Raw genomic sequence first — 15890 nt, forward strand, 5'->3', positions numbered from 1 at the left:
CAAACAAAAAAGTCAAATATACCAAACTGTAAATAGTTTAAAATATTTCTAAAATGTAATTTCCTTAGTTTGTCAATAATAATTTATTGTAATTTATTTAAAATAAATTGAACATTCATTACAAGCAAAAAAAAAAAAACACAAAAATATAGGCTGGGGAGCTAGCTTGCTGGATGTAAAGGCTTTGCCATGCAAAGACCTGAGTTTAGATTTCAGCATTCACGTAGACCCAGATGTGTTTGTGGGCAGCGGGAACCTCAGTGGTCTTACAGCAAGATGGGAGGCAGAGACCAGAGAATCCCAGAAGCTCATGGGTCTGGCAGCCAGCATGACTCTGGCAAGCAAATCCAGCAACAAGACTTCATCATTATGTTCAATAAATTCGGCAACCTTCCCTGAGCACAAGAGTCACTCTCTTTTCTAAGAAACTGAGGACCATCAGATGAGCTCTAGAGACCCCTCTCTTCATCCACTCCAAACAGACATTCTCCTCCTCTTCCTTCTCCCTGTCCCTCCCTGTTTGGGTCACAACCCCCTCAGGCTTCACTGTGGTTCTCACCAACTGCTAAGGAAGTTCTCCGGCACGCCTTCTCACTCAGTACCGTCTCCTAAAATGCTGCAGTTATCCTTGTTTAAGCCCCTTTCAGCTTGAAGTCAACAGTGTAAGTTGCTGGGCCATTTCCTTGTCCCATTTAAGCAGAATGATTCTTGAAATAGTGATCTAGACTCAAATAATCAATTCCTCCCCTCCTGCTCTGAAACCCACTCCTGCCTGCCTTTCCTTGTTTTAGCACCTTTCCTGGCCAGGCCTGCAGGTCTGACCCACTCCACTGTGCTGCAGGTTACCCTGAAAGCCATCAGGATCCGCATCTCTGCCAGAGCTCCCCATAATTCCCGAATGTGAGCTCAAGTGGAGTGGGAGCTCCTAGCTTCAGGGAGTCAACACTGCCTCCACCTCCCTTCAGGAGCCGCTGCTAAACTCCAGGGCTTATACCCTGGGTAAAATGTGACTCTCCACTCCTCAGTATTCCAGATAAGACAGTGGAATTCAGTCAACAGAAATGATACTGGTAGCTCCCCAGGAGCTGACGGAAGGATCAGTTGTGAAAGACTGTACATGGTCAATCCACAAGACTCAAGCATCTCAGTTCCATTTCTTACAAAACATGAGGTTTTTCCAAAGATCCTGGCCTTCCATGACATATGCAGGAACTTGGAGCTCATTCATTATGCCTCCCTGCATTTATGGATCAGTGAAGAAACGGAAGGAGACTCACTGACTTACAAAATGAACTGCACCTGAACCAACAGAGGTAGAAAATATATAGTACAAATTCAAAGTTTATGAATATTTCAATTACGACCAGATAGAATTAAAATACATTTAGGAAAAAAATAGAAAATATAATGACTAAGTTAGTTCTGTGTAATCCCAATTAGAATATGCTGTGTTGTACCTTCTTGGCTGAAAGCAAAAACACAAGGGCAGTATCTCTTCTTTCATTTGAGTGTATCAGAAATGCATGGCTGCCCATAATACTCAGAGACTAATCAATGTAATTCACCACAATGTTAACTTAGTGGAGGCTAGAAGCCAAATGATGAACTCAGTAAGTTGAGAAAAATCTCATGAGATTCAACTTAATAGTAACTCTCAAAAAATAAAAATGAAAAACCTAGATATAGAAAAGCACTTGACTTTATAAAGAATACCTTTAAAAATATTTAAGTAGGAAGTAGAGGCATATGCCTATAATCTCAACTCAGGAAGTTGATACAAGTGCATTTCCATGTCTTTGAGGCCAACTTAGGCTATGTCTGTTCTAGGCTAGTCTGGGTTACAAGGTGGCTGCTTATGTTAAAATAAAACAAAATAAAATAAAGCAATAAAAAATACCTACATAGCTAGTCACTCTTGGTGGTGACATATTGAACAGTTTTGCCCCCATTTTAGATGTGAAGAAAAGAAATACAAGACTGTTAGGTGATTCCTGGATTCTATTTGCCAGTGCAGTAAGATAGCCAAGCCAAAGAGAACTGACCACGACAAATATTGATGACCATGCGACGTCACGGGCAGTACCATTTCTCACGGGTGGAAGGATAAATAACCCAATCACCTTTGGAGGCAAAATGTCAGTTTCTTTAAGTTAGATAGACCACATTATATCCCATCACACATCATCTTCACTTCTAAGTGGAGAATAGAAAAGAAAAACACACACTCACAAAAACCTACACCCCAAAATGTTATAGTGGTTAAATTTACAGTCTCCCAGATATGTAAACAGTCCACTTTGACACAGAAAAGGCTAACTCACATGAATTTAAACCCCCAACATATATTGAACCCTGCATGTGCAAAACAAATCTAGAATAATATAAACCCAAACAATCTTTGCCTTAGTGGAGAGGTTATTTACCTGCAAATAGCAAATAGGTTACTGGAGAGGTTCCATTTATTTGAGTGATGGTTTTATGGATAAATATTTTTGGTAGCTATAGACTGAACTATACATGTAGGATGTATGACACTTCTATATGAAATATATACACTAATAAAATAAGTGTATAAAAGAAAAAGATAAGAAAGAAGAAAATAAATCAACCAAGTTTGTATATTCTATAGTTTTGAATGCCCTACGTATAAATAATGGAGTAAAGGGGGGAAAATATAACGGGAAAAGGGGGCGGGACTCTGGTAGTATTCAGTTAGCATACGTGCTTCTGATACCAGCTTATACTGGTATAAAAGTAGAAGTTTAATTTTTATCAATAATAAAAGAATATGCAGGAGAAACTGAAAATCTCATGACGTAAGAGAAAGAGAAAGACAAGGGGGGAGTGCTGGCCTGGGACTTAACAATTAAGAATAGTGATTACGAAAGGAGGTTTACAGTCAATAGCAGGGTGGTGTATGCTGTGGTGGAAAAGCAGAGACAGTTAGAGCTGACTGAGACATTTTCCCTTCCACTCCCTATCTTTCTGCCAATCAATAGACTTTAAGGGCTTGTTTGCTTTCTTTTCTCTTGATCTGGATAACCATCCCTTCATAAAAAATAACGTATGACCAGTACTATCAAATAAACCTCTTAGGACATGAGAGAGTAAAAAAAAAAACAACTTGGGAGGTCTTCTCTCTTTGGATAACATCTGGGTTATAAGGCTGTTCTCCTGTTACAGACTAAGCAGTTAAGGTTTGAACCATGGACTATTTGATACTGACCTCTTGATTCTAGGCAGGACACTCACCCTTCCTTTGAGAAATGAGCCTTAAGCTCATTTTGAAAGTGAGAGGCTGCCAGTGAAAATGATTTAATGGAGAAATAAGATCAGTTTAATATTAAAAAAATACATTCCTGTCATATTTACTTTTAACTTCAAGGCATATTTCATTTTGAGGAACAGATTTTACTGTTGGACTGCAGAGTTGGTTCCAGGAATGCTAACATGTTTGCACAAGAATCTTGGCCATTTCCCATCTCTGTTTTCCCATTTGCCTACAAAGGTAAAGAAGTTAGAGTTGATACATATAATCTTGGGAAAGTTACTTCAGCTCCTCGAGTTCCTTTTCCTTGGAAGTAAAAGTTGATGGACATGCATTACCAACCCAATACGCTGTTATTCTGAAATATTCAAATACCCTCAAGCCTCAGATTTTCACATAGAATAATTTAATATCATGATATCCAGAAGGCAAACTTCTGGAGACAAGGGGTTTTATGGAACGGAATTCAAATTAGGCAATGGAGCCATAATGTCATAATATGTTGAAGGCAGATTCTACTAGGAATTGAAATAAAGCCTGTATAAAAAAGGAAGGGCTTTGGAAAATGCTGTCTTTCGAAGAAAGCAAGTCCAGGATACCTAATTATCTCCATCTAAAGCAGCTGGCAATTAAAAAAATAAAACTTAAAAAGCTAAAAAGGCTTGGCATAGACAGGTAGACTGTATGACAAAATGCAGGGTAGTGCCACAGGGACCAAATGAACGGTTTGTTCGTTGTTGATTGCTGTTCATTCTTGTGCTTCTGTGCTTTAGACGCCAGGCCATAATTCTACAAATTTCACAAAGACTATTAAAGTTAGGCATTGCCAACCCAAATTCTGTGAGCATGAATAAGAGGAATGAGCTGCAACAGATAGAAATGTTAGGGACTGTGGCAGGTAGAGGATCTGTGCAGTCCGGAGGCTTCCTGGAAAGCCCAGCAAATTCTGTGGTGTATACAAGTGCTTGAGGTAACAACCTTGTTTAAACTGCCTTATATTTCCAGTGGAGCTCAGAAAGGGATGGGTGTCTCTAGTTTAATATTAACAGATTGTGGGGAGCCCAGCTCCAGTGAGTACATCCACATCATAGCTCCTTCATCTGTGGCTCAGGGAACACCACAGAACATGGGGTGGGAAGAATGCGGCAAAAATCTTGTCTAGAAATGGCTACATAAATAAGACCAGAACAATGACATTATCAGTGGATGCGTTAAAGCAAAAGAAGGAAAATTTTGAGGTGTTCCACACGTAGACAAAGCACCCCAGGCAGCTAACAACTTCTGGGAAAGGGAAAAATACCTCTCACAGGGATGAGCCTCCTTGTTGTTTGTCTAATGCAGAGAGGTCAGCCTTGAAACCATATATGCACAACCAATAAAAATAGACGCAGCCAGTTATATATATGAATATGTATACGTATCTGTATGCAGGCACACACGCTTATATTATTATTTGTGCTTACATATGTGCAACTGCCAGTTATATATATGTGTGTGTATACATGTATGTATATATGCACACATATATATTTGTGCATACAGACATGCATAATGTGTGTGTGTGTATACACATCCGTGAAAATACTAATTAAATAAGAAGAGGCTATCACCCTGAGAGTGGTGGGGCACGGAAGATATTGGTGGGATGAAGGAGGGTAAATGGGAGGGTTGGAGGAGGGAACAGAAGGGACAGAAGGGGGAAAGTCATGTAATTCTATTTCAAACAAAGCACAGTTTTAAAAAGGACTGTCATTAAAACAGTGCAATTTGACAAAAGACTGCTCTATCGGTGAGTGCTAAGCTCTGTCTTCAAAGTACTGTGAGTTGCATTCTTCAAAAATACAGGGAAGAAATCGGGCCAGAGGTCGGCGTTCGAGGTAGGAGTTGTGTCGTCGATAAGTTCGAGGGGTTTAGAGGTCCAGCCACAATGATTGAGGTGGTTTGCAACGATCGCCTAGGAAAGAAAGTCCGCGTCAAGTGCAACACCGATGACACCATCGGGGACTTGAAGAAACTGATAGCGGCCCAAACTGGCACCCGGTGGAATAAGATCGTTCTTAAAAAGTGGTACACGATTTTTAAGGACCACGTGTTTCTGGGAGATTATGAAATCCATGATGGGATGAACCTGGAGCTTTATTACCAGTAGACGGGAATTCCTTCTCCTTGCCTACCCTGCCTTCCTCTCCCACCCTCATTTGACACTGGTATAGACGTCCATTTTTAACAATTCACATGAATAAAAACTTCAGTGCTGCTTTGTTGCTGTCAAAAAAAAAAAATACAGGGAAGAGGCCGAGTACCAATGGGCATTTCTAAGTAAAGGGGACTTCACGTCAAAACTCTGTATCCTGAACGCACGGCTCTCAGTTCTGCACTAGAGAACGGGAGAATCAGGGAGTGCGAAATGGAGGAAAGCAAATCCGCTCCATCATTCTGGTGCTGAGAGCAGTATAACTCTTGGCTGAAACATGAGAGTGACCAAGAGAATGATGCGGGGCTCGCTGATCCTCGTGGAGATGCCGGGACTGGTCACAGGAAAACAGCAGACATTGTCACCATGGAGCTTGGTCTACAAGAGCTAGTTCCAGGATAGGCTCCAAAACCACAGAGAAACCCTGTCTCGAAAAAACCAAAAAAAAAAAAAAAAAAAAAAAACAACCAACCAGGCCTTGTGGAAATCCACCTATACATTTGGGGAGTTTTCACTTAGTTTCTTTTGAAATTTTTATTTATCTAAATTCCTTTGGACTCTATTTAAAACATCCAAAGTTAGTTCCCCTGGGCCCACCTGGAAGCTTCTCTCAGCGTGGTGGAGCTCTTTTCTTTGAGTTTATAATTCAGAAGGAAACTTCATCAAAGTCATGAATTCTGAACTTTTTCTTGACTATGAGTAAGTAAATGTTTTCTTTAATATCCAATGTATGCATATACAAGCATATGGCAAAAATATCACAACTCAATACTCACAAATCTTCTAAACGAAAGGCATGTTCTCACAACTATTCATCAGTGACCAGGAATTTGAAAGGTGCAGCTAGAGAGTTCAAAAAGAGACAGGATTGTGTCTGTGCTCTTGGGATGAGAGGAAGTAGGGCAAAGTGGGAACATTTGTTCTCTCTCCCATTTCTCTTCAATGTTCAGCAATACCTTTGGAAACACCCAGAAAGTATTTCATGATTACCTAGAAAGGGCAGGTAGCCCCAGCCTTTTTTGTTCTCCTGTCAGTGTGCAGCAGAGGGTCCAAAAGCACCTGCTTCAAGACACCCTCACCAACATGTGAGGCTTTGCTGTGGGCGGTCTCAGAGTCAGCTGCCCACAGGATTTGCCCTGATGGACTGTGTTGTGTATCATCACATAGCATGTGGAGAGACTTGGTAGGTGTCTCAGGAGGTTCACATTTCATCAGGAATAATTTTTAAATATGGGAAGGGAAAAGCACCGGATCTAAGACAAGGCAGGAGACACTTATGTGGTCATAAATGGAAGTAAAGAGCTGCCCATTGTGGGCAGAGCATCCTGAGAGTTTGATGGGATTGCAGGCTGTAGGTTGGAGATCATAAAAAAAAAAGATCTTAAGATAGAGGTTCTCAAGCTTCCTAATCCTGAGACCCTTTAACACAGTTCCTCATGTTATGGTGATCCCCAACTATAAAATTATTTTCATTGCTACTTCATAACCATAATGCTGCTGCTGTTATGCATTGTAATGTGGTTTTCTGAGATGCAATCCCCATGAAAGGGTCATTTGACGTCCCAAACGGTCATGACCCACAGCTTGAGAATAGTTGTTTCAAGGTGAAGCACCACCATCTTAATGAAGCCATAAGATAATCGTGCCCAGGTGTCAGCATCTTAGATCAGAGGGTGGAAAGGCGTGTGCAGGAATCCTGAGAACACCAAGAGCAGTTCAAAGATGCTGTGCCTATGTATATACAAGCTCCTGTCTGATGTGGGATTTCTCTCTGTATGCTTGATTACCATTAATGAATAAAGAAACTGCTTTGGGCCTATAGCAGAGCTATAGGAGAACAGAGCTAGGTGGGGGAAACTAAACTGAATGCTGGGAGAAAGGAGGTGGAGTCAGAGAGAAGCCATGGTACCACCGCTGAAGACAGACATGCTAAAACTTTGCTGGTAGGCTATGACCTTATCGTGATGCACAGATTAATGGAGATGGGTTAAATTAAAATGTAAGAGTTAGTCAATAAGAAGTTAGAGCTAATGGGCCAAGCAATGATTTAAATAATATAGTTTCTGTGTGATTATTTTGGGGCTGACCAGCCAGAAACCAACAAGCGGCCTCCGTATAAAACCTGTCCAGCTCAGCTACCTGTCAGATCACAAAGGGAAGAAAAAGCAATCCATGGTCAAGGGCTGGCATAAGAGGAGTGAATTGTATCTCAAAACTACATATCCTAAGGGTTTCTGTGAGTGGAGGAAATAGTCTTCTCCAGAAAGGGCCCTGAGTTAGCTATCCACTATCATGTGCTCAGCCCTGAAATCTTAGATACAGGTAATATCATACAGACTGATCAAATTTTGCTTATATATTTAGGAATAGCTTTATATGTATACATATATATTATATATATAATATATATATATGTGTGTGTGTGTGTGTGTGTGTGTGTGTGTGTAACAAGAATGTAAATAAAGAGGCCATGAATCTGAAAGAGAGCCAGGGAAGTACAAGAGAGCAGTTAGAGAGAGGGAAAGGAAGAATTGGTATAATTATAATTTCAAAAAGCAAAAGAAGTTTTTCTTAATTGGAGTAAAAAATTAAATTGTTATAAGTACATAAATGCCTATTTATCAATTTCTTGGACTGCCTAACATTTATTGAGAAGAGACTAAGCATTTTATCTATAATCTCAATCTAAATCCTCCATCTACTTCCGTAATTTTCTTCTTATGTTTGTGCTGAAAAAAAATCCTCACCCGATAATCTATAGATAAGGCTGATTCATTCTTCACAGTTCTAGAGGATGAAGAGTCCAGCACCAAGCTACCAGTAGATTCTGCTTCTCAGATGTCCTTACATGGCAGAGGACAGCAAGAAAAATGTCATATTTTGAGCTACCCAAGTCGTTTCTATGTAACATTAGTCTCGTATATGAGGGAGAACTCACAGAACTCACCCCAGAAAGGTCACACCCCTTAATTATGCAACATGTGAAAGCAGGTTCCAGCATTAGTATGAAAAGTGACACAGACATTCAAAATATAGCAGCAGGGTTCTGGAGAACAGCTGGGATCATCCAAGAGGAGACACCCGTTCCCTGTACATCCAGATTCAGAACATAGCATCAGGGTTCTGGAGAACAGCTGGGATCATCCAAGAGGAGACAAATACTCTTTGCACATCTAGCAATTGTGTGAGGGAATTTCTAGCCACACTTAAAGTGTTGTTCAGAATTTCTTCATTGCTCTATAAGCTCACCAATAATAAGTAAGAGTTAAAATCACTTCATGTGTGTATGTCAGAAATTGTTAGTTGAACTATGTTACATTTGCTACTAAACATTCTTTCAAATTGAGTTGTGTGTTTCAAATCTGTCTACCAAAGGAAGGCTATGGAGCATAGAATTTCCCTCTAGTCCTTTCATGATGATCTGAATGATTGCTGTTCTGGAGCATTGGCCTTACATATGTGGTAAATTGGTGGTCAATGGCAGTGTTTAGATGACCATAATAAGGAGTTTCTTGTATTAATCAAGCCAACAGAAGTGTGAGTTCTTTATATAGACTCAAGTTTTCACACATAGCTATGATATGAATGTTTTCTAAGGTTAAACAAAATAATTTTTTCATAGCATTAAAATACCATTTTTAAATTAAAGCATTTAAGAGGGCGTTCCCGGGATAAGAAATCGGAGCTCCAAGTCTAAATTAAGCGCCTATTGCAAATACCAATAGTTATATTTCAGTCTAAAACACCCACAAATGTTTGTTCGAATCATGGCCTTTGCCAGAATAATAGGCCATGTACTAAAAACAGGCAGAGATGTTGATGTGAGCGTTAAAAAAGATTATGTATTATAGTAAAAACTTTATTGTACTTTGTTAGAAAAATTGTTAAGGCTTAGTAGTTCTTTTTACGTCCATCTGTTGTATGCATGTAGTGGAGTAAATGACAAAAAAGGAGAGGCAAGGGATCATCCCAGAGCACATTAGAAATAGGACGATTAGCAGGAAGAAATGAGTGGTAGAAAAATATCTGTATTAGTTTTCAAAATTGGAGTCTATACTGAGGTACCAAGTTCGTTGGAAGAATAGAGTAAGAATACAAGTATCAATACTCAGAAGAGTGTCTCCCTGAATGCCAGGTTTTCTACTTACTCACTGATAGTGCTGTCTTATGTAGTCCTTTCTAGGAGAGACGGTGGCACAGTAGACATCCTGGTATTCTGGCTCTTACCGTCTTTCTGTCTCCTCTTCTGGGATGCTTCCTGAGCCATTGCAGGAGCTGTGTTGTAGATGTGTCCATTGCAATGAAATGTGATGGTTAGTGTCAGTTGTAAGTTTGACAAAGCATAAATCATCTGAGAATGGACCTCAGATAATGTCTATATCTTGGTTGTATTAATTGAGGTGAGAATACTCATCCACTTTGAAAAGCACCATTTCTTAGGCAGTGGATCCTGTACTAAGGGTAGAGAGAACATGCTGAGAACTAGCACCCAAGCATTAATTCAGTACTCTGTTCTTTATTGTGGGTCTAATGTATTGACTGTTTCGAGTCCTTGCACCTTGATTCCACCACAGAAAGGATTGTTGCCTGGAATGGTGAGCCAAATCAATCCTTAATTCTTTATTCAAAAAGTTGCTTTTTTTTTCAGGGGATTTATTACAGCCACAGGGAAAACATGTGAGACAGGAAAAGTCAACTGTTTCCTGGCAGTTTGTGTGAACACCACTAAACATTGCTCACTCTTTCAAAGAGTTGGAAGTGGGTATCAGAAGCCCAGTTGAGTAAAGAATGAAATAAAATGAAAAGCTAGAAAAATGAGGAGTAAGCATTGTTAATTTCCACCTAAGTATTATCTGGAAAGACGAGAGTTAGCTAACCCATTTTAACTCAAATAGCTCCAAAACAGAATCATTCCTAGTCATTTGGTTTGCCATCTAAACTGCTGACTAGGATGTGTTTTATTCTATGTTTGCAAAGTATCTTATTTTTTAACAGTCATGTTGTTTCACTATAATATTTACTGATTCTTGGTTCCCATTTCTAAAATGAGGATAAGGAACCATTTAAAGCTATTGGAAATCACCAGTCACCTCTAACTTATTTCAGCCCTAGGCTCTCAGCGTCTTGGCTGGAAGATATTGCCTCCCAAGCAATCAGCACACATTCTACACAATTGGAGAGTGGTTGGCTTGGCTGACTTCAGTAGGTTCATGGGGTTATTACTCAGTTTTGGCCAGCAAACGATGGTTGCAAGTTTTAGGATGTTTTCCTTCTTAGCAATAAAAAGAAGACTCGGGGTTCTTACAAACTGTCTTTTTCTGGCTTTAGATTCTGTAGAGATATGAGGCCTTGGGCAGAAGCTGTCCTCTGTAACCACGATGAATCTAAGGATGCCAAGTGGACTGTTGGGGGGCATTGATATTTCTGCCCTTGAAATCCATGCGCTGAAACTGTAATCTCAAATTAATGGTACCTGGTGGTGAGGACTCTGGGAAATAACTAGGAGAACTGTAATTAAATTTGTATTTATCATTAGTCATATGACCTAGATAAGATTATACTGAGTGAGGTAACCCAGGTCCAGAAAGACAGTGGACTATATTAGAAGAATCAAACATGAGCGCTCATAAACACAGTCATGTGATATTTGATAAAGTGGCAAAAGACACACTGGAGAAAAGACAGCTTCAACCAATGGTGCTGAGAAAATTGAATTTTGAATGTAGAAGAATGAAATTAGACTCATATCTATCACTCTTTACAAACAATAGATACAAATGAATCAACTATCTCAGTTTAAACCAGAAACACTACAGTCCTTGATCATAGCAACCTACAGTGGGCAGCTGGTCCACAGCTACCTCAAACACACTTCAGACCTGAAGGCACAGGTCAGCCACGAAGATCCTTCCATTTCTAGATGATTTTTCTGTCACTTGCAAGTAGGTGGGCTATATAGATACTGAGAAAGAAAGGATCACTAATATGTCAATGCAATCATCTGTGTTACAAATGAAGTCAATAATACAAGAAATTTGTAAATACTGAAAAGTTCCATGACTTCTACAGCTGGAAATAAATACAGTATCAATTACTGTCACACTCCTATCAAGGTTTCTTGTTTTAGGTGTGGGTAGACAAACTATAGTAAAGTTTTTTTATTTTATTTTAGTTTGTGAATATTTGATGTTTAAAACTCATTGTCAGCTTGGCTGAAATTATGACCACCTAGTAGATGCACATTCTGGTGTGCCTATGAGGGCATTTCTGTCTACCTTTAACTGTGCTTAACTAAATGTACCTATGAAATAGTCACACCTTCTCCGACAGTAATAAATTCTTTTAGAAGTATCCATTGAATAGGACTGTGTCAATGGAAAAATATCATATGTGACCCAATAAAATGGATGTGGGATTAAACAAACACACAGCGTCTCGATTGGTGAAAGTGTCTCCGTGTGAGAAACGGAGGCCCTGCAATAGGGTGATAGGATGTGGAAAATGCCATTCAAATGTCATGGGAAGTGAGGACTGTGTGGCTTGAGCTTTGAACTTCCTATTCACTGTGTTCTTGATGGCGGCAGGCTCCGGAGGGAATGAAACCGCAGGTGAGAGACCCAGTAGTTTGCCGCGTTAACTTTAGAACTAGAGATGACTCTGGATGACGCTGTTAGAGTAGTTGAGCCATCTGTCTGTAGTCACACAAGCAGCCCACAGGATCCTGATCGTTTCTCCATGTTTATCAAGACCATGGCTTGCAAAATTCATGACCATTGTTCAGTGGTTCAGTGGGCTCATGAATATGTGTTAATCTCATTGTTGTTTTACATAATTCAAAATGATTTCTTATAGAGCACACTTTCTTAAATTTTTCATACAAATCTATAGCTATAAATGTGTCAAATATTTGTATACATATGTTGTTTTATAGTATATGCTGTGTACTCTATAGAATACAAGCATTGTAGTCTCCAGGACCTGCCATTTAGCTTCTGGGCATTCATAGCTCCCACTTCTGAGAATAAATTCCTTCATTTCTCTCTCTCTCTCTCTCTCTCTCTCTCTCTCTCTCTCTCTCTCTCTCTCTCTCTCTCTCTTATGAGTAGAGTTTATCACGGTTCCACTAAAAAGGCTTCTCCTAGGATGCTGGCCAGTCTGTTTTTGTTTGTTGATTTGTTTGCTTTGCCATAGCTTCTGTTTCTAAACATTCTGTCCTGACTTTATCTCTCTTAATACTTCGAAGACTACATTATAAAGGACCTATTACTTCCCAACAAGTTGAGAGAGTTCATGCTCTCCTTGTTCTGGAACCTCAGGACCTCAGTAAGCATTTATTGAGAGACTATTGTTTTGTTAAGCAGTGTAAGGGATTGTTGCCACTTTGGATTCATTAAGAATAATCTGAATCACCAGTAATGCCTTGGGGAGCATTAGAGACAGAAATCAATAAAGCACTTCTCCTTGGTGTCCCTTAACTAAGAGTGAGCCAAGAGTTGAATTCTTTAGTTTGCTTTCCATGTGGCTTCTGTCCTGTCTGTGTGTTGTGTGAGTCTGTGTTTGCCTGAATACTGTCCTGTGACCTCGCCTGTGTCTGAGTGCCTGTCCCTCACAAAAGGGCGTTGCTCTGTGTTTATTGAAGAGTACGTAAAGCATCACATGGGTTAGAAATGGCACATTTTACAGATCTCTTTCATTGGGGTCTTAGAAGAGGACATAACTTAAGATTGCATCTATGCACTAACTTAGGTTGTAAAAGTTGATTACATGGAGAATCTAAGGCAAGTAAGATTGGCTATTGGTTGTTACATTGTTCTGTTAAAAGCAGGTTAAACAGACTGATTGAATACACAGTAGGATGACAGTGTTAGGTCTTTTTTCCCTTTAGTTTTTGGAGACAGGGTTTATCTGTATAACAGTCAAGGCTGTCTTGGAACTCGCTTTTGTAGATTAGACTGGTCTCGAACTCACAGAGATCTGCCTGCCTCTACCTCCTGAGTGCTGGGATTAACGGTGCACATCATCATTGCCCAAGGGATCTAACTATCCATTATTTGACTGTGAGGTCCAGCAAAAGTTCCAGTCTCTTAGAACATATTTTCTTCTCACACTGTGTTGGTCCCAGAGCTGGGAAAGATCTACTGTTAGATGCTGATCTCTTTCTGAAGGGGATGGATAGAGCACAGTGAACTCAGGCAAACCCTGCAAGCACTCAGACCTCTGATGCTGCTATGTGGTGTTTTGACACTGCCCTCAAACAAGCCCAAGCCTGCAGTGTCATTGGATCACTGACAAAGAATGACTGCAACTCTAACCTCTCTAGCATCCTTAGGGAAGTGTGTTTCTCTAGCATTGAACATTGTTAACTGGGTCTTTTTGTTGGTTCATTCAGTGACCAGCATCAAAGTATAAAATCCGAGATATGCTAAGAAATAAGAGGAAAGTCACAGGATTGAGTCAAAAGTGACAAACATTGGTATGTCATTCACAGATTCTGGGAAGTAAGGTGAGACACCTTTGGGAGGCCATTGTTGTTCTTACTATAGATAGAGAATATCATTAGTGATACGGATTACAAAAGACAAATTTCTATTGTCTTTGAAAGTAAAAGCATTCAACATAAAAATGTATAATAAAAAATTTCTTTAAAGAATTTATTTGCAGAGAAGTAGAACAGATCACAGGAACCAGAAATCATGTTTGGCAAACTTAAAAATGCTTAAAAAGATACACAACATTTTCACTGATGCAATGATATTAAATTCTAACTTAGGACAACAAAATATTTTCAAATAATCAAAGTCATCCACAGGTCAAAGAATCACAATGTTAACGAGACCAACTTGGCTGAGAAGTTAATGAAAGCAGTGCATTTGGATAATACAACCAGAGTCCCGGGAGAAAACTTTAGGTTTTGTGTCTACAATACAGAAAAGAAAAGGTATCAAACCCAACAGAGGGTCCACAGAGTGCCCAGTTTGGGAATTTTAAACAACTCTGACTGATCTGGTGAGAACTGTCTCGGTCTCTCTTCCTTTCTCTAATTATGACAGACTAGGCAAGTCTCTATATTGCACACAAAGTGGTAACTATACCTCACAATTTAACTGATTGAAAATTAAAGACAGAGGTGGTCATATTGACTTGACCTCTGGTGAGGATGTTGTGATGAAAACATCCCCATGGTAGGATCATAGCCAGAAAGACATGGTGAGGCACAAAGCCAGAGAACTGTTTTTTTTTTTTCCCAAAGCAACTAACTTATTCTCTTAAGAGATTAATTCTTCAAGATCAGTATTGTCCCCTCTGTGGGCACTCCTCCGATCCAACTATGATGCTGTGGGCATGTTTCTATTTCACAAACTGAATTCCAGAAGTAATTCAGAGAAACCAACATCATTTTCAGAAAGGGTTCCCCTCCTTACCATGACCACACTATATTTCAATATTCATACCCCTGGCAAAATATCTTAAATATTGTAAATCATAATAGATTTTAATGAGATAGTAGATAAAATCATAATGATAATGGATGCCACAAGTAGAGAGAACCAAATATAAAAAGAAAACAAAAGGAAATTCTAGCAATTAAAACCCCGAAAGTGAAGAGTTCCACAGATGGTCTTATTAGTAGGCTTGCCACAAAGAAAACATCAGTAAGTTTGAAGATGCGTTAGTGAAGGATTTCTCTTAAGGATGAAGGAACAGAAGAAAACAGTTTACAGAGGAGAACCCAGTATGCTAAAGTGGTGGAAAAACCATGAAAACATGATCTCTGAAAAAAAATATTCAGGACTTGGCAAGCGCTTCAATAGGCCAAGTCGAAGAATCTAGGCTAGGCAGCTCCCCTGTCAGTCTCGTCCCAGGCAGCTCCCCTAGTCAGCCTCCTCCCTGGGCAGCAGTTTAGTGCTTCTGGGACTTTAGGTCCCCCACTAATCCTGTAAGTTTCAGGCTGCCCAGACACCACATTTATTTACTTTCTAAGCATCTTCATCATGTCTTTCAGTTCTGAGAAAAGTGCTTTACAATAGGTGTGGGGAAAAGCAAGTAGTCCTCTGTCTTATAATTAGCCTTGTGTTTGCAGTGGACATGGGCCTCTGTCCTGTGATCAGTGGACATGGGCCTCTGTCCTGTGATCAGTGGACATGGGCCTCTGTCCTGTGATCAGTGGACATGGGCCTCTGTCCTGTGATCAGTGGACATGAGCCTCTGTCTTGTGATCAGTGGACATAGGCCTCTCTCTGTCCTGTGGTCAGTGGACATGGGCCTCTGTCCTTTGATCAGTGGACATAGGCCTCTCTCTGTCCTGTGGTTAGCCTCTGCAGTGGACATGGGCCTCTGACTGAGCAGTGGGCAATGGTTTCCACTTCCCCTACACCTTTCATTTGGATAAGAAGTAATGAAGACCCAGGCTACAGACTTTACCCTTCC

At 39.9% G+C, this 15890-nt stretch overlaps 1 protein-coding gene across 1 annotated transcript; it reads left to right on the forward strand.

The window, feature by feature from the left end:
• The first annotated feature begins 5124 nt into the window (after positions 1–5124).
• Positions 5125–5529, forward strand: LOC130863872 (ubiquitin-like protein 5). Its single transcript, XM_057754201.1, has one exon. It carries the CDS (start codon positions 5196–5198, stop codon positions 5415–5417), a length of 222 nt encoding a protein of 73 aa, XP_057610184.1. The 5' UTR covers positions 5125–5195; the 3' UTR covers positions 5418–5529.
• The last annotated feature ends 10361 nt before the right edge of the window (positions 5530–15890 follow it).

This window comes from Chionomys nivalis, chromosome 21 (assembly GCF_950005125.1).
Source record: "Chionomys nivalis chromosome 21, mChiNiv1.1, whole genome shotgun sequence".
Taxonomy (NCBI): Eukaryota; Metazoa; Chordata; class Mammalia; order Rodentia; family Cricetidae; genus Chionomys; species Chionomys nivalis.